Source organism: Thalia democratica, chromosome 5 (assembly GCF_965202585.1).
Source record: "Thalia democratica chromosome 5, ktThaDemo2.hap1.1, whole genome shotgun sequence".
Classification (NCBI taxonomy): domain Eukaryota; kingdom Metazoa; phylum Chordata; class Thaliacea; order Salpida; family Salpidae; genus Thalia; species Thalia democratica.
The window spans coordinates 43,307,901-43,335,192 of record NC_139169.1 but is presented as its reverse complement, the minus strand read 5'-3'; the positions used below and the strand labels follow the sequence as shown (position 1 = coordinate 43,335,192).

The window sequence follows — 27,292 nt, the reverse complement described above, 5'->3', positions numbered from 1 at the left end:
TATTGAAAACCAAAGAATTTCTAAAATTAGTAGACAAGCATTTCCCTAAAAATGAACCTTTCAATAAAATTGTCAACAGGAACACAATAAAAATAAGTTATTCAGGTATGCCTAACTTTAAATCTGAGATCACCAAATAAAATTTAAAAATCATAGAAAAAAGTAAAAACCAGAAGAAAAATGAAATAACTTGCAATTGTAAAATTAAAACTTCATGCTCAGTGGAAGGTAAATGCCTTTCCAAAATTGTCATGTACAAAGCTATTGTCACATAAATAATAAAGAACTGCATTATATTGGATCCACAGCAAGAAACTTCAAAAGAAGATACAACAAACATAAGCATAGCTTCACAAATAAAAATCTGGAAAAATCTACAAAATTGAGCTCATTTATTCAGACCGCTAACTTCAACAAAGATATGATCAAGAACAACGTTAGATGGAAGATAATACATAAAATTAATTGCTGTAAACCGGGTAGAATATGCACTCTGTGTAATATAGAAAGATTGGAAATAGCATTTGCTGACAAAAAATCATTTATCATTTCCAGATCTGAATTAAATGGTAAATGCAGACACTTTGAAAAATTTTACTTAAAGTCATAACATTGTGATGTGTATATTTGCAATTTTTACCCTTTAAAAAGTTTCATGTATTTTTATTGTATACTATATCTTGTGAACTTAATTTAAGTCATAATTTAAAAATATTTTTTAAACTGTTTTACTAAGGAAAATTTTTTCAGATTCATTTAACATTTACCACTTATAGTATAGTTTTAAAATCATTTGTGATATAAAATTAAACCAGTAATCTCTATAGACAAGTTGCAAATGGTACATATATACGTTTAAAAACCTTCCTATAATAGTAAACGTTAATAATAATTTGAATTTATGTTGTTCAGAAACAGTTTAGAAATAATAAAGTTTGACAATGCATTATAAAGTTTTAATAAACTTTCTAGTTGAGTTTTATTTTAAGTTTCGTAATTTGTTATTGTTTTATATGTCCTTAATTAGAGGACAGGTCAAATATGCACCAAGACACTTTTGTATGAAGGGGCAAATATGCACAAAGGGTTTATTTTTCACCAATGGTCACTTTTGTGAAAGAATAAGTTTAAATATGAAATAAAATTACGCCCAGGAGTAAGGATAAAAGTGATAGTAAAAAATATATAAATAAGATAACAACAATAAGAAAACAAAGTTATTGACCAAGGGTAAGGGTTAGAGGTAACAGTTTTAGTTAGAATAAAAAAGAAAACATAAATAAATAAAAAGTAGAAGAAGAAGAACAAGAAAAAAGTTAATGACTTATTGTACGGGTTAGGGGTAACCCAGGAAGCAAAAAATAATAATAATAAATAAATAAAATTTCAACCCATGCAAAAGTTTCCCTTCATGCATATTTGAGATCTATTCCCTTTTTTAATCAATAAAGTTGTTTGTTAAAACTCATGAATACTTGTTTTCACTAAACAAAGCTAAAAAGTGAGTAAAATGATGTTTTATTTTTACATGAGAGGGTTTTTTTTATTAAGAAAAATGAACATGAGGTATGAGTAGTTTCTGCCAGGGGAAACAAATGTGTTTTTAAAGAGTTTAAAAAAAAATGATGACTCAGGACAGTTTTTTGTCACTTAGGATTTTTTTATTACTTGAGGTCTGATAATATTTTACGATTATTGACTTATTTAAATCTTAAACCATAAAACAGTCAACAAAAACTCAATTAAAAGAAATTTACTGAAAATCTTAAGTTTGAATTTTAAGGGTTTTTTAACTCCTTTTTCATCAGTTTTTACCGTGTAAACATTTTATAACAATTTAAGCTTTTATTTTTACCTTGTCTAAAAACTTTTACAGAAAGATATAACATACTTTGGCTATGACCGAAAATGATGCATGGAATAGATCTTTTATCTCCATAGAAGAAATTTCAACTTGGCAGTCTCTATTAAAAGCCAAGATTACTAATAAAGCTGCGATAGATAAAAGTAATATTGCAAAAAAATTAGATGAAAAAAATGAAAATCAACATATTAATGAACAAGTAGCAAAAATAGCTACAAAAAATAAACTGGGTATAGATAATAATGAGCTTGATTGTAAACCTCCAAAGTTTTGTACTGATGTTGAAATAAACTCTAAATTTTGTATAAGGTAGACTTTTAATTTTCATACAAAAATCTTATTTAAACTTTAATTATAGTTTTTGAAAGAACCACTATAAAATTAGTCTTTATATTTGTTATGAATAAAATAGCTATTGTAACTTTGAAAGTTAACAGGTTAATGAAATTAAAATAAGTTGGTACAATTTTTTTTTACTAGTTTTATTATGTTTTCAAAACAATCCTGAATTGATGTAAACAAAGTTTTTGTTATATTATACAATATAATTTTTAGCACTGAAAATCCAGCTCTTATCAAATCTGATGTTATTGTTGTTCCTATAAATCAGTTTAGATCTATGATAACATCTGTGTCTTTCCAAGTTTACAAAGTTGCTGGATCTGACTTTGGGCTCAACCTAAAAAAAATTGAAGGTATTAAGTTTAAAGAACTAAAAATCAAGTTTATGTAGTTAATAATTTATTAGCTATGATTTTTGAAAGGCAATTAAGTTATTTTAGTTAGTTTTGTATTTTGTTGTCAAATAATCAATTATTTTGTTAGATCTTAGTAATTGTGATGTAATACAAACCTCATCATGTAATCTTTCAACAATATGTGCTATTCATGTTCTTGAGCCAAAACAAATCGATCAAAGGATTAAGTATCAGAATTCAACAGATAATGCTTTACACTGTTTGTTTTATTCATAAGTTATTTGTGATATTGCAGGTATTTTAATTAAAGTGCAGTTTGTCAACACTTTCAATTTTTTTATGAAAAATTTCAAATAAAAATTTTCCAATTATCTAAATTAATTAGCTGTTTTATTAAATAAGTTATATTCAACACTTTTTCAATTACTTTTTTTTTAAGAGTCTTTTTTGTAAATTAGTATTAACTTAAACTAACATTTTTGTTAAGAAATTAGCTTACTGATTTTGTTTTTGATTTAGAATAATCATATGTGTCTTTTGTATTACTTAACAAATATATATTACTTTTTGAGTTGTGGCCCTTTTTTTTTAAGAACTAAAATTGTGGGAATTTGAATTTTTCTAATTTGAATAGTTGTGCAAACCTTACAATTATTCAGATATAATTTTATTTAAAAAGTGAAGACAAACTAGAAGATTTTTATCTACCTATTTTGAGCATTCCATCAAAATTTAAACCAATTCATTTCACTGAAAACAAGTTACGTTATAAGTATTTTGATAAACTGGCTTAGTCTTTAGTATAATTTTTGTGCAACTTTTGATTATTTTTTTTTTTAACATGATAGTTAAGTAAACATCATTCTTAATATTTTTCATTAATTAAGCAGTGTGTTTAATTAATATTTTAAAGATGATTGTTGCCTATTTTATTATCACACTAAGTTTCTATTATTGTTTAATCGTAATTAATAATTTAAGATATTCAAAAGAATTTAAAAAAAAACCATCTAACACTTGGTAAACTCTTAAAATTAAAAAGCACTAGACCTTATGGCCATCATAACAATAGAGCTTGTAGATTATCTCGTAGATAATGTTGATAATCATACGGTGCAATCTGGTACTTATAACTATTAAAGCTTAATTAACATTTAGTTTAAAAGTTTTTGAATTTACAATTTTTAACAGCTTTTAGTTTTACTCATAAACCCATACTGACTCAGGCTATTTTTTCCTGACAACACTAATTATCTTACACATTCTAATTACTTACTAAAAAGCAATTAATGGTAAAAATAAAAAAATATACACTAGCAAACTTTATTTACCCTAAGAGTTAGTGATCTACCGGATCCACAAAATTAGGACCCGGCTGGTTTTGGATCCAAGTATTTTTTTATTTGGATCTAACCAGATTCTGGATCTGTTGGATCACTAGTAAAAACATAATTTAAGAGCATAAGTTATATTCACTTCTGAAAGTTGAATGAATTAATAATTGAATGAAAGTTATTCTTGTTTTAGTACAAGTTTAAAGCAAATCTTACCTATGTTTTATTAAATGATTTTATTATTAGATTGTTACAAAAACGCATTGGATTTGGCAAGAAAACTCAAGCTTAGAAATGTAACTTTAATACCATTATTTCACTGTGAATACAAAGACTTGTATTTTCATCTAACCCACGTTGCTATTAGTAAGTTTCTAATAATTAAGTAAGTCTACTTAAGTGTTGTAAAAATCTAGTTACAATTTTATACATACTGAACAGATTATGAAAGTTAATTTTTAATCTTTTATATGTTTACAAAGTTAATTTTGGATCACTACACTTTTTGTAGTAACCATTAAGGAAATTTATGAAGCTTTTCAATAATAGTTTTAACTTTTCAGGAACACTTCGTTGTTATCTAAACTTTTATTCAAATGATTTCGATCGTATAATTTACACAATACCTGATTATAAACTTGTAAGTTTTTGTTGCATGTAAAAGAGCTGATATTAGTATACTTTAAGTTCAGAAAGTTCAAGTTAAAGAAACTTATATTTTTGTTTAAAAAAGCGTATTAGTTTTAAACAAACATACATTGCACATTTAAAGCTCTCTTGAATACCTTAAATGCAAAAAAAGGACATTCTTAAACATTGTATTAAAACTTAAATTCAGATTATTTAATACCAATGTATATTAAAAACTGCGAAAACTAAACGGTATTAGTGCATGTATGTTTACTAAAGTACATTTAATTATTTTGAAAATTTTGTGATTAAATTTGTAACCTCGAAGAATATTTTTAGATATTTTATAGCCTTTATGGTTTTAAATTGCTATAGAATTCTATTAAAATATTTTTCATAATCTTTTATCTTATGTATAATCATGTTTACAAACAGTAGACCATTTGATATAAAAATACTTTTTTGTTTTATATAAATTTACAATAAAAGTTTTATTTATTTTACAAGCTAAAATAAAAAAACAAGGTTTTTGAACACTTTAAAGTATACGTACAAACTTTCTAGTCACTCATTGTTTAATTAAATAACTGCGTTGTACTTACAGCAACTAGCTACTATGGTAGCAACCGTTTATTTCCCAAGAAATTCTGAAGAATTTACCTATAGCAAGCAATTTGAACCTGAAAGTTCTTGTGAAATACTTGGTGCTTGTAAAAGTCAAGGAAGTTCACGAATAAGCAACATTAAATGTTTGTTTTTAATTTATAATGTTTCTTTATTAGTTTCATTACAGTTTTTAGACGCAAACACAAGATATCCATCACGTCATTATGGATATTTTTCTAAATCTTGCTGTATTGCTAATTTTAGACTGTTTTAGATATATCATTGAATTAAAAATAGTTTTCTGTAAAAACCCCTGAATTTGTGATAAGTCATGTTTATTTTTTTTACAGAACAACTTTTTAATAATATATATAAATTTGTGTAATAAAATAAAATTTAACTTGTTTTTCAATAAATAGATTTTATAAAAATTAATGAACTTGATAAAAACCTAATAAATATTATGTTGCATTACTTATAGTTTACTTAAAAGTCAGGATTTAGTTCAAAAGTTTAATTAAGATTAAATTTAAACAGATTTTGATGTTACTTACACATTTATAGTCTATAATGAACATAGGATATAGGAAGACTTGACAATATTTGTATTTTATTTTGTATAATTAGTTGAATCGGTAGTTTTATTATTGTAAAGTACTATATAAAGGTAGTTGTAGTATGAATTAACACGTTCTTTAAGCAAGTAGCACACTATATATACTTGAAATTTAATATTTACTTATTTTGTTGTTTGGTTTTATTTATGTTTTCAATAGTAAACTATACTAATTGTTTATTGTCTTAGTAGTATCTGCATTATCATTTAATCATTACACCTATATATTTAAAAGTATTTTATTCAGAACCGTAATGAATTTATATTGATGATGCTTGATTTTATAAACTTAAACTATTGATTTCTGTTTTGAAATTTGTGTGCAGAAGTCAACTTTAGAATTTATTTAACTTCTAGGGAAAACAGCCAAGTAAAACTTTAGAATTGTTTATTGAGACTTAAAATTATATTATGCAGTAAAAAAAAAGTAGAGGTTTTCTCATATTTTAATAATTTTATTTAAATCTAGTATAAAATTAAGTCAAATCTACATTATTGTAAAACAAAAACAATTGATTACATATAACTCGCACCTAAAGCTTTAAGTGTTCGTCAGACTATGTTTTTTTTCAAATAGATCAAAATTTACTTTTTATACGAAAAATTATAATAAAATAGATATAGCGTTATAACCTATTAATCTGTTGCTGAATTTAGAAATCACTGTCAAATTCTGAATCTATCCATTTTTGACATAATATTATTAATCATTTAATTCAAAGACTATATGTTTGGTTTATACTGGAAAAATTGGTGAAAGTTTGTGCAGGGATCATGCGCGTCAGGCTACATCAGTTTTTTTCTGGAAAAGTGGCAAAATGTCAGTTTTTGTCAGTTCAAATGCTTGAAGTTTTCAGATTTTTTGAGTAGAATTTAAATTGTGATTTTCTTCGTATACAACCATTTGGCTTTTGAAAGCATAATTTCAGTATTTATCAGTATAAACTTAAAGGCAATTTTTCCACCTTTGAGAAATGTCAGTCTAAATCGGTCTTAATTGACAAATGTCATGCTAAATTTGAAAGATCTTTCGCACAAACCTTAATTGTAGTATTATAATAAAAACATAGAAGAAATATTAAAGAAAAACTTATCAAAAAGCCCGATAACAATTTAGTAAGTTATGTAGAGACACTAATAAAAACTGCTCGTCTTCACTGTATGGTTTTGTGTTAAGTTTTTTTTTTAATAAAATACTAAATTCTAAATTACTTTGAAAAATTCTTGACATAAGTGAGTTTGAATTGTTTATAATTTTCTTAAACATCATTATTTATTTGAAATATATATGAATTAAAGTTAAAGAATACATTTCAAATTCTTGAATGAACTTAGTTTTAAGTTTTTTTTTAATAAGTTTTCGTTTGAATTAAAGAAAGACGCAGCTTATTTGGTTTTGTTTATTATAGTATTTGTAATATGTTGATAACCTTACAAATTATATAACTTGTTGTTTGAAAAAAACATAAAAAAAATCAGTTTTCTATAACTAATAAATAAGTTAACAATAAACTTAATAAACAGTTTTCAATAACTAAAATGAAAAGGACTAATTTTCAAAAGTATTATGCAGCTTATTAAACTAAGCCAATAGTAAAAAATAAATAAAGACTGGTGTTATATCAAAAAACATACTTGTAAATGATCAAATCTAGAATTCGTAGTTGTTAGCAGATGTATAAGTTCAAGTTTGATATTTCCGGCAATTGTCAGCTTATATAGTTTGGAAAAACACTTATACTTTGATTATGTTTTCAAGCAATAAACACTAACATTTTATTCAACTTCAACTTTCAATTTTTGACAGATTGTAAGTTGTTAATTTAAAGTTAAATAATGTTTTAAATGTTTTTTTCTAATGTTTTTACCTTACTAACTTATTTTTTAATGATTAAGGAGATATGTTTGATAACTAAAATTTCGAGTTTTGTTTACCAATATTTTTTAATTATTTGTCCTTAAGTTTAAATATTAATAATATTTTTAGTGTTTTTTAATTTTTTTAGTGTTATCTTATTTATTTTTAGTTGTTTTTTTTTCTTTCTCAATGAATTTATACTTTTAGACCTTAATCTGGGAGAAAGTCCTGATGAAAAAGTCATCTCAAAATTAGATAATTTGGATTTTCACAAATGTGGCCCGACTAATCATGATCGGTACAGAAGGTACAAAATGATGTACAAAAGTGATCAAAGCAAGTTTCATTCTCAACAAAGAGTGTAAGTTTTGTTTAAAAATGTTCCTTTTTACATATTGCAAAAAATATTTTAACAATTACTTTAGCGCTAAATTCAAAATTTGCCTTAAGGACATTACTTTTGTGTAATTAATTCAAATAAATTTAAATGATACTAAGCTTAACTTTAAAATTAAATATTGATTATTGTTGTAAAAAGTAGTATCACTAAAATACCGTTTAGTGCCATAAAAAAATGCTGTTTTTTAGTCGTTCTTTATTTTTAAGTTTTTAATATTTGCTAAACTAAGTTTTAATTTTAAGTTTTAAATATATTGGTATAATATAAACTGGTGTACTAGTTTGAAAAGTTACTATTAACTGAATACAAGTCAGGCAAACAGATTTGCAAAAAAAATAATAAGTTTTTTGTACATTAAATTATTCTAAACATTACTTTTTTGTTTAAATAGCAAATAAATTGTTCATACTTTTTTGGTTTTTCAATATTTAAACAATAAAACAATAAACTTTTTTAAATTCTTTATTTGAAAGCTTCTTATAAACTAATAATCTTTTAAAATAGTAATTAGTATCATGAATCGTTTAAATTTGTAAGTTTTATTTTAAGCTGTAATTGAAAACAACATAAGGTTAAATTACAATACAGATGTAGTTTCTTTTAAGTCTTGTATTTTAATTATAACAAACTTAACACTTTCCTACAACTTAAAGTGTCATAATAATTTTAACAGGTATATTCGGTTACTTAGAGAAGCAAAACTTTCAAAGCTATCAGTAGCAACTGAGAACTACCTAAAGGAAATTATTAGTTTCGATACAACAGATATATATGGAAACATGAATGTTGTTATTACTCCTTGTTGTATGGAGAAAAGTGTATTTGGTTCGTATGAGGTAAGCTTTTTCTAAACAATGAAAAAGTTCATCTATAAAAACACAACAGTTTTCAAACTATATGTTTGTTTTCAATATGTGGTTTTATAATGTCATGAGTTTAAATAAGATTTTACATATTTTTTTAATTAATATGTTTATTAATTTTTTTTATAAAATATTCAATTATATGTTTTAAGTATAAACAACGAATGGCTATAAGCTTTTAATTCTGAGTAGCACACGCTATATTGAAAAGAAAGTATGTCTACTTCACTTAGTTTTAAAAGAAAAATGTTGTCAGATATTTCAGTAATATCATTAAAATGTTACTGAAAATAATTGTATTAATAGAAAGTAAAATTGAATCAATGCTTTAGAAAAACTACTTCAGTTGTTATTACTGCATTTCAAATAGTTAAACTGATATCTTACAATTCGGAAATGTATGATAAAATACTTTTATGAGTTTTTATTTAAAAAATTATATTCAATAAGTAGTCAAAAACTTATGCGAATAAATAGGTCTTTGTTAAAAATAAATCAAAACTTTAAATAGTTTTATTCTTATTAATTTATTCTTTATAAGATATGAAAAAAAAGTATATATACATTATCAAAATAATGTTTATCATGCTGTCATTAACAACTTTTTATTTAATCTCTTTAAATATTAATTTATTTCAGAGTAAAAAACTACAAATTATATTAATTTTTTATAATAATTTGCATATAAAAATACTTTTACACTATACTCTGAAAATTTAAAGTGCCTAGTTGTTTTTACAAGGTAAACAAATTGTGTAAAAGAAATTATTAATAAACAAACTTGAATCTTTCATAAGTAATTAAGTATAATACTGCAAAAACAATCAAAATAAGATAAACTAAAATATTATAATAATAAAGGATTAATAAAATTAAGTATAATGATGTAAAAACAATCACAATAAGATAAACTAAAGTATAGTATAAAAAAAGATTGATAACATGTGAGTTGGTCTACTTTCCTTAAAAGTTCAGCTTGTAAGTTCATTTAGTTTTGATAACTTATAATGAATGAATAATAAAACATGCATAAGAAAAATCACTATTGAGCTTAGCAGCTATTCTCACTCAAATAGAATAACAAAAAACAAATGGACTAGCTGGATTTGTAGGGAAAGGAGCCCAATTCAAAGTTTGCTGAGATTTTTTTATTGTGATTGATTATTTGTTTCTTTCAATATTATACTTGAAATTTAATGAAAGTTTGAAATTTATATAATAACAATACTTTTAAACACTGATCAATAGTTTTGATTGTTTTTCATTTATTATTATAAACTGTTGTAAACTGATCAAAAAGAATTGAGACTTAAAGTTTTAATAATATAGGTGGATGTTAGCCTTAGTTAAACTTAAAGTTTCCTAGAAAACTTAAGATAAAATTAAATACTAGGTTTACTCATAATATAAAGATACGTCTTGTAAAAGTTTGAACCAAGTTTTTTGAAGACTAAATATTTAAAAGTTCATTAGGTATATGATAAAGTTCATGAAAATGACTTTCTTCTTTAAATAGACTAGTTGTTTTTGTTCATACTCAAAAATTCAATATGTAGTCAAACACATTTTTTCAAAGCTGTTTAGACCACCCTTAACCCACATTTTTATACGTTTATCATAGAGGCGGAAATTATCCGTGGTTCAGAATCGGCCCGCGACTTATTAATTAGCTTGAAAATACCTCTTACCAAAAAATTATACTGAGCTTTTCTATAATAAATATTTTGAAAGGTGCTCTTAGTTAGATTTTCAGTATCCACCAGTGTGATTAAAAAATAGTTTCATCACAGTTTTTCTTTTTAAATGATTTTTATACTTTTCTAGTAAAGTTTTCAAAATTAAGTAGCTTGCAAAAACTTTTTTCAATAAGTGTGGTCGGCTAAAGATTTTTTTTCTAATAAATCTGGCTCGCTGAGTAAAAATTTTGCACAACCCAGTCTATAAAAAACTTTATCATTAATAAATTTATAACTAATAAAACTTAAATAAAACTGTACAAAACTAAGTTAATAAATAAAAATCAGTACTTAAAGTTAAATACAACATTATTAATTGAGGTGATTTTTTAGTTAAAGTAAAGTTTGCAAAAGTTAGTCCGTGTTTCTCGAAAATATTAAAAACTATTGTTCATGATAAAATAACGTGTAAACAATAATGAATTTGTTCCCACAAAGTGCAGTTATGTAATTGTTTGCCTAGTAAACACTAAAAGATTTTATAATTACATATGTTTATTTAAGTACAAATATGTTTTTTTTTTGTAACCTCAATATATTTTGTGATTAACTAGGTTATTATTATTCGTGATGTAACACTTTTGTTTACTTATTGTAAACTCTACTCAACTAAAAACAATTTTCATGCTAGTGACTTGAAAACTTTTATATATATGTTTTCAAAATCTGGGCAAAGTTTAATTTGACTATTTGTATAAAATTATGCATTATTTAACTTAAATAAAGATTATATATATTGAAAAACAAATTAAAACAAAAAATTTATAAGTTTTGTACTAAATGTGTCAAAACTCAACATATTTGTTCGTTTAAAAAACTTTTTTTTTATAAGTAAATTGTGCATTTGAAATTTTAGTACGACTTTTTTTCTCTCCAAACATTTAATGTGCTTGGCTTTAAAAACACTAGGGCTTATGTGTAATTAATTTTTTTTAGGTAATCAAATACATACTCAGAAACGCAGATGAAGTTGTCAACAAAAGCTACAACATCGTATATTTCTGTTCCAATGCCAACCACCATATAACTGCCGATTTTTTGAAGAGGCTGCAGTCGATAGTAGACAGGAGATATTGTGAAAATATGAACAAAATAATCGTTGTTCATCCAACGTTTATGCAAAAAGTTTGTTGAAAAGTATTTAGACTGCGACTTTTTAAAATTTGCAAAGAATCTATAAAGTATACACAGCTTATTAACTTTTGATTAACTAGTAAAACTAAGTGGTTGAAAGTTTTTTGAGTTAAAATGTTGCATTTTTTAAAAATGATCATTTTTAGTTTTTTTAAGATTAAAATAATTTTTATTGCTAGCTGATGTATTAGCTAATCAAAATAATAACGTCTATTTCTATATATTACTAGGTAGTATAGTAATTACTTCTCTGTATTTTTATAATGACTTTTTTTTAGTTTTTAAACGTAATTTATGTCAAAATCTGAATTTTTTTCATTGACTCTGTTTTAGAATATCTGAATTAAGTCTAAAATTTCAAAAGTATAAAAACTAAGTAAATTTTATAAATAAAGTAACATGATAGCTATCATAGTCTTAAACAATTCAAAGTACTTTTAACAGATATATTGCCTTTACTTCACAACGTTTTATGCTAGCGAATTTAGGAAAAAACTGCTATTTATAAAAAGCTTATCGCATCTACATTCGTTTATTAATCAACGGCAACTAAAGTTTCATCAAAAAATCATCGATTACGACTATCAAGTAAGATTTAAATGAATTCAATCAAGCCTTCAAGTTTCTTTTTTTCTAAATGTTTGTATAAGCTAAATAGTCTTCAAGTATATATATAGATCATTGTTTACAAAAAAAGTTACAATTTTAATTATAGTTTCCATTAAGTTTCAAGTAAATTAATCAGTTGGTAGTTTTTAGTTTATAGCGACTAATTTTGTTTTTGGTTCTTCTATATAGTATAAAATAAAAGATTTATACTACTTTAAGTATATTTAAATCTTGTTGTTTAGTTAAAAACTGTGTATACTTAACAAATGTTAATAATTCCAGTTTAATCCACATTTGTATCAAGTGATGACAACATAAAAAGAAGTTCAAAGTTCGTTACTGTGCAATATTGTTCTTAACTTTTTTAAACATTTTCAAATAAACAATCCTATACGTTTTCCTTTTACAAAGTATTGATTTATTTTAATGCATCAAAAATATATTTATATTTCTGTAAAGTTTTATTTATGCTTAGGAGTTAGTTGTGTTAAGTTTATAGGACTTATTTTTAATGTATAAATTTTTTGAATACTCAATAAATAGCAATTTACTTTTTAATTGGTATTTTACTTTTAATTTTGTGATAAACTTTATTTTAACAATTATATTAAAGATATCTTAAAAAAGGTTGATAATAAAAATACTAGATAAATTAAAATAATATGATTATTGTTTGAATTTTTCTATACAAAAAGTAGTTTTATTGTTCTCAGTTGTAATTTTATTTTTTTACCCTGCCTGCAGATAAAGTAGTCTTATGGTTATTTTCTTAATTTTTTGCCAATAGCATTAGAAAAAAACTAAATTGGTTTTTAATGTTTATATTGCGCTATTTTTTCTGTTTTATCAACTTTGCCTCTGTTTTAATCTTGCTAAAAAAATGCGGTTTTGTAATGTACATATTTTCATCTACTACAATACTATTTTTATTGCTCTTTTTAACATAGTAAAATATAAAAATATTTAAGATTTTTCTGTGAATTATTAGTTTGTTAAATCTAGGTCTGTTTTTTATAGCAGTGAGTTATCGAAATAACGCAATATTGAGTTTTAATAATTTTAATTTAAAAATATTCTACAAGATAGCATAACTGAACTATTTAAGTACTTTAAACAAAAAAAAATTATTTTTTTACACAAATATAATTAAAATAAAGCAAATATGCTTGGTTTCTTATATTAGTTTTATATATGAGTAAACATAATTTATATTTCAAACAAGAACTAGCAAGTTTTTTTTTTTTTATTAGATGTAATGTAAGTTATATTTTAAAGAAAAACTTTAAAATTTATATTTAATATTTTTTTTTTTGGCACAGCTTTTATTTAATACTCATGAACAAGTATCAAATAAACTCAAGTATCCTTAACATTTGGTTTGAAAAAATATATATATTGAAGCTTTAATGTCCAGTCTATTGTATTAAAATATTAGAAGGCTTCTATTGTAACCTGCCTTAGGTGATCACCAGTTTTTTTTTCTTTATTATGCCAATATTTTCACCTAACAGATTAGATAAGAGTTTTGATGATTTGTATATAAGCATATGTTGTTAGTGCAACACAAAAACTTATTCACATTTTATAAAGTTTAAAAAAGATGTTACATCGTTTATATTTATTTTAAATCAGTAGATATTTTTCATATACATAATGCTAAAAATTACGGAAGGAAATTTCTCATTTAAGTTTATTTTTAAATGAAGAAGTTTACTAGTTTGTAGTTAACTTTCATTAGTCATGTAACAAAGGATTTGCTTAAACTAAATAAATGAAATTATGATGTTTCTGTGCACAGTAGTGAGTATGGAAACTTTCTAACTATATAAAAATATTTATAGTCCTGGACAAGACGTTAAAATGTATCCGTGGTGTGCGACTCGATTACCGGAAAGGTTCTTCGTGCACCAGGAGTAAATCTTTTGAGCGTCTTTTATTTGTCGTTCAATAAACTATAATATATATAGTAAACCATTAAAACTAACAACACAATTTAAAATACACTCAGTTATATAAACTATTCCTTAGTAAGTACAAAGCAATATTTATTTTAAGATTAGTAAAAAATTAAATATATAATTTTGGTTTAGCTCACTTTTTGCATACTTTTTTATTTAGCAAACTGCGGCTCTCGAAGCCAAAATTTGCGGCCCGCGAGGTACTTTTACGCTCAAAATATACCTTTTTGAAAACAGTAATAAGAAAAGTTTTGTTGTAAAAGCTTACAATTAGACTCTTAATTTAACAGTTTTATTATTGGTGGTGTAGTTTTGCTTATTTTATCACATGTTTAGTTCAAAGTAGTGTTTTTTTTTGTTGATTACTACAAATATTTCAATTAACTGCGGTCCGTAGAAGTCCTTTTCTAGACAGTGCGGCCCGCGAGAAATTTTTTATAAAAATTGGCCCGGGACTTATAAAATGCTGCCGACCCCTGACCAGACTTGTTAAAATGCTAAGAGTTACTATGGTAATTCAGCAATGAAGCGTCTTAACTTTAGTTCGTTTTAAGTTAGTAATTTCACGCTCGAGTAAACAAAGCAGAGCTTTTTAACATGTCTGCCCCTGACTTAGTTATTTAAAACTATGAAACTTTAGTAGGAATCCAAACAAATCTCGATTAATTAAGATCGTACTAAATAAGTTAAACTTTTACGTTTTTTTATAAATTTAAGCCATGAAAAACTAAAAGTTATTTTCAATCAAGTTTTTTTTTAATTTTTAAATAGGTTGTTTTTTATTCAATACTAAAACTTTTCTAAGACTCTTTGTCAAGTTACATTTATTTTGATGATTATAACTTCAAGTGTGATATTAAATCATAAGTCATAGAATTATACCAATAATCACTACACCTAGAAATAATCCATGCTAAGCATAAAAATTGGTTTAAAAATCACTAATAAAGAATAATCATACATAAATTTTCAGTCTTCATTTAATAAAGCAATTATCTAGAAGTACAATTTGAGAAACTTAGATATTATACCTTTTTTTTTTGAACGCTAAAAATATTTAGTCCTATGACCTGGTGCACGAAGAACCTTTCGGTTATCGATTTGCACACCACATGGATATCTTTTAATGTTTTGTCAGGGATCTTTTTTTCTTATAAAACAAACAACAATTAACAACTTTAAAAATTAATAACTTACAGTTTTACAAAATAAAACGAACATAAAACATGTTAAAAGAACCTAAACACAATATAAAAATTTACTCGAAATAGCTGATTATGAAAAATATATAAATAGTGTTTTAATTGTAAAAAAAGATTTCTTAAAACAATAACTTAAGCTTATTAGCTTGTTTTAAATTTTTCATAACTGCAGTTATATACCTATAAACTAGACTATAACAATATAAACTAGGTAAAAAAACAGCAAACGAATATAATAAGTTTGTATACTAGAACAAAATCATATGAAAAGAAAATATATAAAAAACAATATAAATTAAAATAATATATACAACTGTTTTAATTTTTTTTTAATAATTTATTTAACTAAAAAAAAATATTAAAGCAATTATACCAATGACTTTTTAAATGAACCTTTATATAATAGAAATAATATTTCGTTAAACTGAATTTAAACAAAATGTAGCAGTACTTGTTACAGTCTAGACTGGGTCAATGTCATCAGAACCCAATTTTTACGCTTAGCAGGGACTATTTCTAGGTGTAGTGATTATTGGTATAATCCTTTGACCTATGATTTTAAAATAATACTTAAAGTAAATTGGTAAAAACTCATGTACTAACTTTTACATAAAAACACCCAGCTCATATCTAAATAAGTTTCAACATTTAAATTTTCTTTGTTTTTTTTTAAGTTTTCTACACTTTCATCATAATTTTAGCAATGAATACATCTAAGAGCTTTATTTATAAGAACATTGACTTAATTGAGTTTTTTTTTGCTCTGCTCCAGCATAACAGTCCGTATCTTACGTGACTCAAACAGAATGAGTTAAATATAAAGTACATAATTTTCAATCTAAACGTATATCGTTTTATACAAAACACCAATAGTCTTTGATAACTTTGTTTTCAATGTTTCTATACTTTCTGTCCTTTTGAGTTAAATATTTCTTAAAATACCCAAGTATTTGTGAGCGTTTATTTTTTAATGATTTATTTTTCCTTACTTTTGTATTAATATTGATGTCTTTCCAAAAAAAATTCTTCCCGAATGAAAAAGTGTGCATCTTGTTTTGTCAACATTTAATTTAAGTTGGTTTACAATAAGCCAGTCTGAAATATTGTTTAGTTCCAAATTAAAGTTGGCATTGTCTTGAAGTTATGTTTTTTTGTTTAAAAGTCGTATATAGTAATGTGTCATCTACAAAATTTAGAACTTTTAAGCTGGTGTTGTTCTGTAGGTTATTAATATGTATTAAGAACAATAGAAGTCAAACAACGGAACCTTGTGGCACTTAAACATCAATGTTTTTACAAGATGAAACAAGTCCTAAAAAACTCAAGTAATGTTTTCATTTTGTTAGATATGATCTCAGCAACAAACTTAATTTTCCCCTAATACAATAACAATTTAATTTATTTAATAAATCTTCTCTATCCACGCTATCAAAGGCTTAACTTAGATGTTATAATATCTTCGCTGTTTTATATAGCAAGAGATATGCATAAATTCTATAACAAGTTGTTTAGTTTGATAAAAAACATGTTAATGCTCAAAATTTATAGTAGTTAATAGTTTTTAGTAATAAAAATCCGAACGAAACATGTTTGTTATAACAAGTATAACAACAACAATTTGAAAAAAACTCAATTTACTGAATCCTTTTAAAAAAGTTTAATACTTTTAAATTTTTATTTATTAAACGTTTTATTTATTTGTACTTTTGAAACTAAAAAAAAAAACTCCTGTCCAATACTAAAAACCTTTTAGTAAAAAATTGTTGAAATAAATACTGAGTTTTCACAATAAATATAAGTTATTTTTTTTTATGTTTAAAGAAAACTCAAAGGTGTTAGTTATTTACCATATCAAATAGGATAACTTTGAGTGAGAATTTTTTTTGTGTAGTATCTGAATTAAAATTTTTTTAGTAAAATAAGATTTAAACTTTAGCTAAAATCTTAGTTACCTCTTCTCTTACTTAAGCGATGAAGGCAAACAAATTATTAGTTTCTGATCTTGAGTGAGCTTAAGTTTTTAATAAGCTTTTTAAGTTGTGTTGAAAAACACCAAGATTGTTAAAATCTAAAAACAGCTCTAAAAATCTTCGACATAATTGACGATTTTTTTATTACTTATAGGTTTCATCATGTTTTATTAAACTTATTTTTCAGCGTTAATAACTTGTTTAACACTAAACTTTAATTGTTCCCTAGCATTATCTGATGTACCAGAGCAGTTGAAATTATTGTCAGTCAATCCAGTGTTTTAAAAGGTATCCATAAAACCAATACCACTGAACAATATGGGTAGGTGTCAAACAAGCACGAAAGGTCACTTTTGCACGGGTGACAGCTTTACACAATATTTCGTTATTTTATTGATTTTTTTACTATCACTTTACCCCTTACCCTGGGAAGGTAACTTTGTTTTGTACTTTTATTATTACTATTATTATAAGTTTTTCATATTAAAAAAATATTAGTTATTTTTTCTTTTTTCACTATTAGTCCCCCTTACCACTGGTCGGTATTTTCTGTTATTTTTTTTTATTGTATTTTTTTACACTCGTTTAAAAGTGACCCTTTGTTCAAAAGTTACCCTTCGTGCAAGAGTGTCTTCGTTAATATTTGACCCGTCCCCGAACAATATTAGATTATTAAATCAAAAAATTTGACTTTTTTCCTAACCAATCATCAAGTGTTGTGTACCTTTTTACTATTACATTACCTTAACAATGTCCATCAGAGTAGAATATAACAAGTTCAAAAAACTTTCGACCCAGTGAAAAGTGACTTAGTTTGACTTCACATCATAAAATGATGAAAACTTTATTTCAGTACAAATTTCTTTCAAGCTTAGTAAATTGGTTTGAGAAATTTTCAAACCATGTATCATAAAAATTACTTATTAAATTATATATAAAGCTGTTTCTAATGGGGTACTATAAGATGAAGAGTTTGTTAAACTTTTTTTTATAATTAATATTAATGATATCATCGCAACAGATTTTGCAGTAAAAAAAACTATTTGCAGGTGATGCGAAAACATTTGGTAATTTAAATGATGATTTACTCGCTAAAAACAAGACTAAAATTTAAACTTAACAAATATTAAGTCATTAATATCTAAAAAACAAACGAGACTATCGTTTATTAGAGATTAAAAAACAATAAAAAAGTTAGTCTAAGGACCTTGTGTAAAAAAAAGCTATTTGTTTATCGAGTCATACTTCACAGAAACACCTAGTTGTCTTGTCCAGGACAATCAATAACAGTAAATTTTGATTAATAACAAATAAACAGTAGATATAATATTATTTAATTATAAACTAAAGAATAAACTAGATTATAGTATTTAATAACTTAAGATCATATTAAGATAATAGTTTTAAATGGAACAAAAAATTTATCATATATGCAAAACTTTACCAGTTTCTTCACACCCAATACTAAAAAAATACACTCTCAAAAATTTCTTTATAGTATATGTTCGCCTTAAACTTGAGTTAAACATTCAAAATTGGCTCCCTAATTGATCAAGTTTTAAATTAAACCGGATCAGTACAAACAAAGTTTATAAAACTAATGTGTAATCGTTGTGAGATATTAAATGATTAGCTAAGTTTGATTTAAAGCTTGAAAATAAAGATAATGTAAATTTGACTTAATAATTATTTTAACTTGTTATACAGTGATAAAAAATAGTTGGTAATATTTATTTTGTTTTTCTGAAAAAAAAAAATTTTTAGTTTTAGGTAAAACGAAAAATAACATGAATTAAAAATTTTCAATTTGATAACTTTACTTTTCACAGTACAGCTATTTAATTTAATGAAATAGATTACCCAAGGAAAAAGTTTTGTGTAAAACAGTAAAGCATTAAAACTTGAAAGAGTTGTTTTAGGTGAAATAACTTAAGATCAAATAAAATACAAAATTCATTAACAATCTAAGCAACTTACTTTATCTTACATAACTACAGCTAATGATTGATTACTTTTGAAAAATATATTTTTCTTGCTACTTTTTTATCTATATATACTTAAATGTTTCAATAAAGTTTTAGAAGTTTTTAGATTTACTTAAAGCTTAGAAATCCTGTTAAAAATTCTTATTTTAAATACGTTTGACTAGTTTATGTAAACACTACTTTAAGCTATGTTTATTGTATTTTGTAGTAAAATGTCTACAGATGTCAGTCTTTTTAAATTCACCGATTGTATACCGATTTTAATTGAAAAAATTCCATATAAAATTTGTTTTTGATTTGCTTTAAAAACTAGAAATATAGATAAACGGTTATTTTTCGTTAAGTCAAGAGAAAAGTTTGTGTTAACTTACTGTGTGAGTTTGAAAAACATAAGTTAAAACATATTTAAAACTGAATACACGTTTAAGAAAGTAGAATAAAAGCATATTGCTTAGTCTCTTTGTTATAATGTATTTAGTTAAGTATAATTAAAGTGCTTAGTTTTTTATGTTTAACCTAAAAACTAATTTAAATTTATTTAACAAAGTACACTGTACAAAACTTAGCTTTTCGATAAAATAATATCTTAACTTCTAAAAGACATTTTTTTAAGTTTAATTTCAGGTAAAACACTTTTAGTGCCTTGTATAAAATTTAGTTGATGTATATTTATTTTAGTAGAATCATAGTTGTTTGAATAAAATTTAAATATTAGTTAAAAACTATAAACAAACTATAATTTAAATTATGTTGTATTTTGTTAAATAAAAAGTTTGTGAATTTTTATCTTTTGATTTTAGTTAAAAGTAAACGTATTTCAAATATTAAATTTAACAAAAAAATAACTATATTATATCTTTTTATGTTTAATAACGAGTTTTGGATAGATATATTATTTAATTTGAAACAAATATATTATAAACCATTTTTAGATCGGAATAAAAAATAAAGTATTGCATCAACGACCTTTTTAAGACATAGTTTTTTATTAAAAGTTTAAACCTTAGAAATATCAAAATAACTTATTTCAAATTGCTAGTTTTAGAATGCAATTTATTAGTTTATAAATTACAGTCTATAACTAAAACTTTTTTTTCGGTTCTCTATTTGATGTCGACGACATTTTTTTAACTTGTGATAATACTATAAATGTTATTCAATCTTAAATATTATGTTTAGTTTAAAGTCTTTACATAATTTTTGAACGAATAACGTAATTATAAAAACAAAGTCTGTGCCTCTGTGCTTAATAAATTTTTTTCGATTAAAAGTCATAGTTACCTACAATGGTTAAATAAAGTTTTATTTTATTTAACACGTCCAGGATATGATTAAACTGTATCGAATTGTTTGTTCGACAAGACAATCGAAAGGTATTTTCGTACACCAGGTCCTAAAAAAATATTTTTAGCGTTTATATTTTGTCGTTCAAAAAGCAATTATAATATTTGTAAAGAAATAAATTTATGATCGTATTTTTGATTACTGACGTAAAACAGTTATAATGATAACAGCTTTGTTTTGTAATTTTTCAAAAACATGTGTGCTATTTTTTTGTTGAAAAAAAAAAACTAAATTTTAGCTTGTAACTTTGTTGCTTTTAACAAAAACAAGTTTTTTTTATACTCTTTTATACAAAAAAAAAACAAATTTCATGAACTTATTTGTTTTAAAACGGTTCATATTTTTAAATAAGTATTTACTTTAAGTATAATTTCAGACCACAAGTATTTTTCTTCCCTGCTTAAAAACAGTTTAAAAAAAACCCATATTAGTAAAAACGGATTATTGAATTTGTTGGTCTGTGTACATTCTTATATCTAGAGTAGATCACAAACTACAAACAATGTAAGTGATTATTATTTATTATTTGTATGTTAAATAAATATGTAGACATTCTTCTTGTATACATTTTTAATCTTTTAAAGTTTTAGTTATGTTATTTTCTAGTATATAAAATTGTATCTGATTTTTAATTATGATATCTTAAAGCTGTATTAGTTTCAGACGTAGTTTGAATTTTTATTAAGAATAAGCTAAATGAAAAGTGTTCAAATGTTTGTTTAGTTGTGTTTCTAAAAACCATTTTATTTAATTTTTTAAATTCAAAAAGTATATATGAATATTTTATTTATGGCTGTTGACAAATATTATTTAATGTATTTAAATTTGGAAATTCTGAAGCTTTATAATTTACAAACAATTATTTAAAGCTTGCTTAGGGCTTATTTAATATTAACCTGAGAAACCGTTGTCAATGAAATATGTATTTGTAGAAATATATAATGTAATCTATAATATAATATTTTATCATTGTCAAATTTTGTGTTATCTTAATAATTTGATTATGGTTGCCACCCCTACTAAAGCTTGACTTCCATGAAAATAAATTGTAACTGCAGATTTTGATTCTTATAGTTATGTATTTTTTTTAACTTAAATTTTAAATTTAGCTTAATTCTGTGTAGATTCCCAATTACTAAATATTTAGATTAGTATTTCTATATTTTCATGGGTTTTATTACAACCATATGTCAGATAAACAATTTTATATTGAACCTGGCATTACCCAAATTTGAATTGTTTTTCTTATGGAACACTAAAATCAGGTTGAGTATATTTAATTTTTAGGGAAAAAGGGTATATTTTTTTAAAAGTGCTCAGTGATATTTAATTATTTTAATAATAAATATTAGCCAAAACTAGTATTAAGAAAAAGGCATTAAATACATTTTTAAAGACAAAAATAGGTTTTTTCACCTGGTTGTTTAAGTTTAAGACTTATTTTAAAATGGTATTGGAATATAGGAGAAAATTGGTGTCAAAAATGAATGGAAATCTAAGTTAGCATAACCAGTATCTGTCAGATTTAGAGGAATATGCCTTTAATGCCTTCAACAAATCAAACTCTTATTCAGTTAAATGTTGATTAACTAATAAAAATTAATGCTAATTAAAGTTAAAACTGCATATTTGGCTAAACTATATTTTATAACATATTATTAATACTAATTCAAATTCTTGGTTGTTATTGGTAAGATTGCAACTCCAATATCAACAATTAAGCCATACTTGAGCTTAGAGACTAAGTTTTATGAACAAAAAAATATCAACCCTTGGAAGGTGTAAATATTTTTTCAGTATGTCATTTTATGATGATAGTTGTTTAATCATTTAAAAACTAAAAAAAATTCATGTTATGTTTGCAAATTGTGAAATAATTTAAATTCAATTTTTTGAATTTGAGTATATACTTAATAGCATTAAATTAAACATCATTTTACAAAATTAAATAAAATTATGCTATCTAAAGTAATGTTAAATGAATGGCAACCATATTCAAATAATTAATTGTAATTATATACATTTTCAAGTTACAATTTGTGGTAATATTTCAATCATAAGTAACAAATGTTTTGCAAGGCTAGCATTTTAAATCAAATGTTGTATCCATTACTGTATTTTTCTTAATTCTGTAATTGAGTAAATAATTGACAAAATCTGATTTAATAAATTTTTTTATGAAGACCATGTGTTATAAAAAAAAACTGTTCTAGTTATAAGATATTGCTGATAATAACTGATTTTTAAATGAACACCATTTGTAAATCTACAATTAGATTTTACATTTACTTTAGTTGTGTTTAGTTTTTTAGCAAAAATAGAAAATGCTGAATTATTTTATTTGTGATTTTAATTTTTAAATTAACTTCAAATAAATTTGATTGCTGGTTTTTATCAATGTGTTGTACTGAATTTTAACTTCATCATTTAATGATTAAACTCCTTTTTTTTTTGTGATATAATGTTATGTTTTGTGTAAAATTTTCTGTAATTGATTTAAAATGTTATCTACATGATACTATTGGGTATATATTATCAATAGTATAATTTTTGTATGCATCATTTTAAGCATGAAAACAAAAGTTGCATACAAATTTTGATTATAGTATATTTTAAACAAGGAGTTCCTTTAACAATATGCAACTGTAAATTTACATTAAAAATTTTTTAAGAGACAAAAAGTTTTAAGCTGTCATTGGAAACAACAATAAATTATTCTCTGTATATTAAATACATATGTTTTTATATAAAGTGTTTGTTATGTTTTTAAATAAAATGTGAAACGTACTCGTAAGTGTTTGGTAGGACTTAATGTGAAGGCCTCCTTTCGAGGCTATAAAAAAGGTCTCTTAATAACAGAACTTGACTGCACCTTATGTGCTGAGAGTCTGTGGACCAATGACTTTCCAGTCTTTCTTCACAAGTCTTATGATCTTTCATTTTACAGTGAACGTTACATGTTTTTTTTATTTTATATTTATTTACAGTGAAAATGGTAAGATTGTGGGCCAAAGGAAAATTCACCGGTTACAAGCGTGGTCTCCGCAACCAGCACGAAGAGACTGCCCTTCTCAAGATTGAAGGAGCCAACAGCAAGAAGGACACCACTTTCTACATGGGAAAGAAGGTTGCTCTTGTCTACAAGGCCAAGAACAGGACCGCTACTCCCGGCAGCAAGACCCCAACCGCCACCAGAGTCATCTGGGGAAAGGTCACCCGCCCACACGGTAACAGCGGTGCAGTTCGCGCTCAATTCAAAAAAAACCTGCCACCACAGGCCATGGGAAAGAGCATTCGCATCATGTTGTATCCATCAAATGTTTAGATAATTTTGTTAATAAATTCAAAACTTAGATTTCAGCTTGTTGTGATGTACTATATTAAGTAGATTGTTAAAAGTAAAATTTGTGTAAATTTATTAATTTTAAAGATGTGTTAAGCTGAAGCATTGGGGATACTTATAGAAAAGTAAATTTAAATGATAAAACTAAAAGTTTCATTCTTGAAATTTTTAACAAAATAAATTCAAGAACAGGATATTGGGAATACAAATAATATAATTAAATGAAAGTTGATTTATTTTTCCGCAAAAGTTAATAAAAATCTTAACATAAAGCGATTTAATAATAAAAGGTTTTTTTTTGTGTTTTGCGGAATAAGTGGCAATATTTCAGATACAAATAGTTAATGCAGTTTTGATTTTTTTCTTTTCTTAGTACTTATTGACTTTATAAGACTAATTGTCAGTATTTTCACTACAAATGCTTGGAAATCTCTGAAACAAAACGGAGTTGCTAAAAAACCTGGAATTTGATAGTTAAGACCAAAAAACCTGGAATTTGAGAAATATCTACTAGAATTTGGTACACAATTACTAAAAGAACCTGGAATTTAAAATCTCTTAACATGTATAGTTGTACGATTTTCATTTGAGACAAAGTAGTATTTTTTTGTCATTGAATTTTTTAAAACTCTATTAAAGTAGCTTAACTCAATCTTTTAAATGTTGTTATACTACTTTGCACATTAAGTTCTAACTTTAAAATTAGACTGCATTAACAAAGCGACCCAAAAAGTGAACTTGAAAACCTGGAAGAAAATTCTCCAAAAAATCTGGCAACCCTGAATAAAATCGGGAATCATATGATTTTGTTATAGATAATAATTTATACAGTCGCCTCTCAAATTTATGTACTTTGTTATGCACTCCCGTAAATTTACCATTTTAGAATTTTGAAAATTTAGAAATCTCTTACTATTTCTAGTGTCAGAATTTGATATGTCAGTTTTTTGGCATTAATAACGAATAGAACATTTCAAAACAATATTAAAATAAATATTTTATGGACATTATAACATGTAGGAGGTCGTTTTTACTAACATTTATATTTCTGCCATATTAGTTTATGCCTTCTGTCAGGTATAACATTTTTTAACTTCGAAACCTGGAATTTGACTTTTTAGAAACAAAAAAAGGTTTTGAGAGTAAGAAACCTGAAATTTTAAACAGTTTCTACATGTTTAGTAGAGCAATTTAGATTTTACATGATAAATCTTTTACACGAAAAAGTAACTCTACGGTATCTTTTAATGTAGTTATATTATACTATATAAGTTTTTTTTAACTTGAAACAAATAATGGACCTGTACATTAGGCCATGTAGAATCTGTACATTTAAAAATTTAGAGAATATTTGACAACCCTGTCTATGGGTTTAATATTATATACTAAGTTAAATCGAACAAGCTACCATTACTTATAGTAGAATTTTGACTTAAATACCTTTTTAGCTAATTATACATTTCTATAATACCATGCAAAGTTTACTCTTCTGTGTGTAAAGTACATCGTAAAAAGAAATTATACACATAATAACTTAATATAAAATATTTAATTAGCAAAGTCTTAAATGTACTAAATTAAATGCATTATAAAAATTCAGTAGGCATATTTGCTACCTCTCTTTTAGTGTTAACACTTTTCATGTGAACACAGTGTGCGTATACTCGTGTTACAATGTGAATTTAATTTGTTCCTAACCAAATATTACAGTAAATGCAAGAAAATTTCCAAAAATCCAAAATAAATATGAGAATTATTTAATCATGAGTATATATTTAAGATGCTAATCTTTTTCTATATTGGTTGTGGTAACATTTCTGTAGCAGTAAATAATAATTCAAGTTTCCGAAACTAACATTTTTTTTGATAATTTAAAGGCCATCCATACCTTTAAATAGTTTAAAATAGAAAATGTACTAAAATTTTATAAGCTGCTCGACTAAAATTTTCTTAATAGGTCATGTCGTTTCAACCGGTTATTAGACCAACTGAGAGGTAACAAATACAGGTTAAGACAGAGTTACACAAATGCCCCTTGACAGAGATTTAAAATAATTTTCTAGATATCGCCCCATTAACAGTTAATAACAACCAGTTCACATCTTTTCACCTTACTAATTAACACAGACTCCTTATAGCTAAAATCGCCCTCAAAGCGACAATATTTTAGATTGAAAGAAATTGACAGGCTAGTCTTAAAAAAATCAAGACCCTGTAATAAAATGTACAAATATGCATCATTAGTAACAACTTCCTACTTGATGTTAAATTGGCTAGTTGTCCAGTAAGGGGAGCATGACCATTCAGATTCCTTTTTTTTTTTTCTGAAAAGGGCAAGAACTCTAAAAGTAAAATATATATGAAAACTAATAAAGAAGATTTGAAGGTCTAATTTACACATACAAACACTTATATGCAAAATAAAATAAATTGTGGTATGTATAAAAGAAGTTAAACATATAGTAGTGTTGAATGTTATCTCTAATAGTTTTTTAAAACCTTTTTACTATTATAATCTTGGACCTACAACCTCCTTTTTTTCGAATATGCTTGAATTTTTGAGTTGTGACTTATTAATTTTTTTCAAAGAACTTGAACTGTCATGAAATAAAGCAGTTTAAGTTTTAAAGCTAAAATGAATGTGTTAACCACCCAAGTATATTTTTGGTAATTTGATGTTAAACATAAATAAACTTAACACATATAATGTATAACTCAGCCTTTTAACCAAAGGAAAATTGAAATTTTACAATAAACACAAATTTACTCTTAAGCTTATGGTAATTTAAATGGGTAAGCTTTACGTAAAACATTTTTCAGATTTAAGTACTCCTTGAATTACAAAAAAAAATTTGGTAATAATGATAATTAATTTTTAATATTAAACATTTCCTCTCAGTTGAATTTTTTGTGTTAAATTTTGTTAATTTTGGATTTTGCTATTTTAGTACATTAACCTGGTATAGCAAATTATAAAACAAACGTTTTTTGTAAATAGATAAATAAATAATTTTACTAGAATTAACATTACACGGCCATTGTTCATGGTTATCATTTACAACATTTCAAAGTTTTTAGCCGAATTTTTAGAACTGCTTTATATACATGCAGTTGTTTAATGATATATATATGGTAAATGTCA

General features: G+C 24.6%; 2 protein-coding genes across 3 annotated transcripts in view; both read left to right on the top strand.

Moving 5' to 3' along the window:
• Positions 1-24,162, top strand: part of LOC145835515 (large ribosomal subunit protein eL33-like) — a 199,087-nt gene extending 174,925 nt beyond the window's left edge. The window contains exons 1-2 of one of the 2 annotated variants that reach the window (XM_082943157.1): positions 21,263-21,311; positions 23,795-24,162. In XM_082943157.1, coding sequence (XP_082799283.1) covers positions 23,800-24,132 — 333 coding nt within the window. In that variant the 5' untranslated portion in view covers positions 21,263-21,311; positions 23,795-23,799 and the 3' untranslated portion in view covers positions 24,133-24,162. Of the gene's footprint in view, positions 1-21,262; positions 21,312-23,794 lie in introns of those variants that run through there. The other variant, XM_082943158.1, reaches the window with a different exon arrangement.
• On the top strand, positions 1,882-13,081 carry LOC145836122 (ganglioside-induced differentiation-associated protein 2-like). The gene is made up of 11 exons (XM_082943930.1): positions 1,882-2,173; positions 2,420-2,559; positions 2,690-2,821; positions 4,143-4,262; positions 4,460-4,536; positions 5,131-5,275; positions 7,814-7,967; positions 8,680-8,842; positions 11,542-11,730; positions 12,184-12,327; positions 12,631-13,081. The coding sequence occupies exons 1-11, from the start codon at positions 1,899-1,901 to the stop codon at positions 12,664-12,666; spliced, it is 1,575 nt and encodes a 524-aa protein (XP_082800056.1). The 5' UTR covers positions 1,882-1,898; the 3' UTR covers positions 12,667-13,081.
• Positions 24,163-27,292: the final 3,130 nt, after the last annotated feature.

Excerpts from the sequence above, each read along its gene's own strand:
- LOC145836122 (XM_082943930.1), top strand. The coding sequence starts at position 1,899 with ATGACCGAAAATGATGCATGGAATAGATCTTTTATCTCCATAGAAGAA. Across the intron at positions 2,822-4,142 it reads AACAGATAATGCTTTACACT|ATTGTTACAAAAACGCATTG; the intron begins GTTTGTTTTATT and ends TTTTATTATTAG. Across the intron at positions 11,731-12,183 it reads ATCCAACGTTTATGCAAAAA|ATATATTGCCTTTACTTCAC; the intron begins GTTTGTTGAAAA and ends TACTTTTAACAG.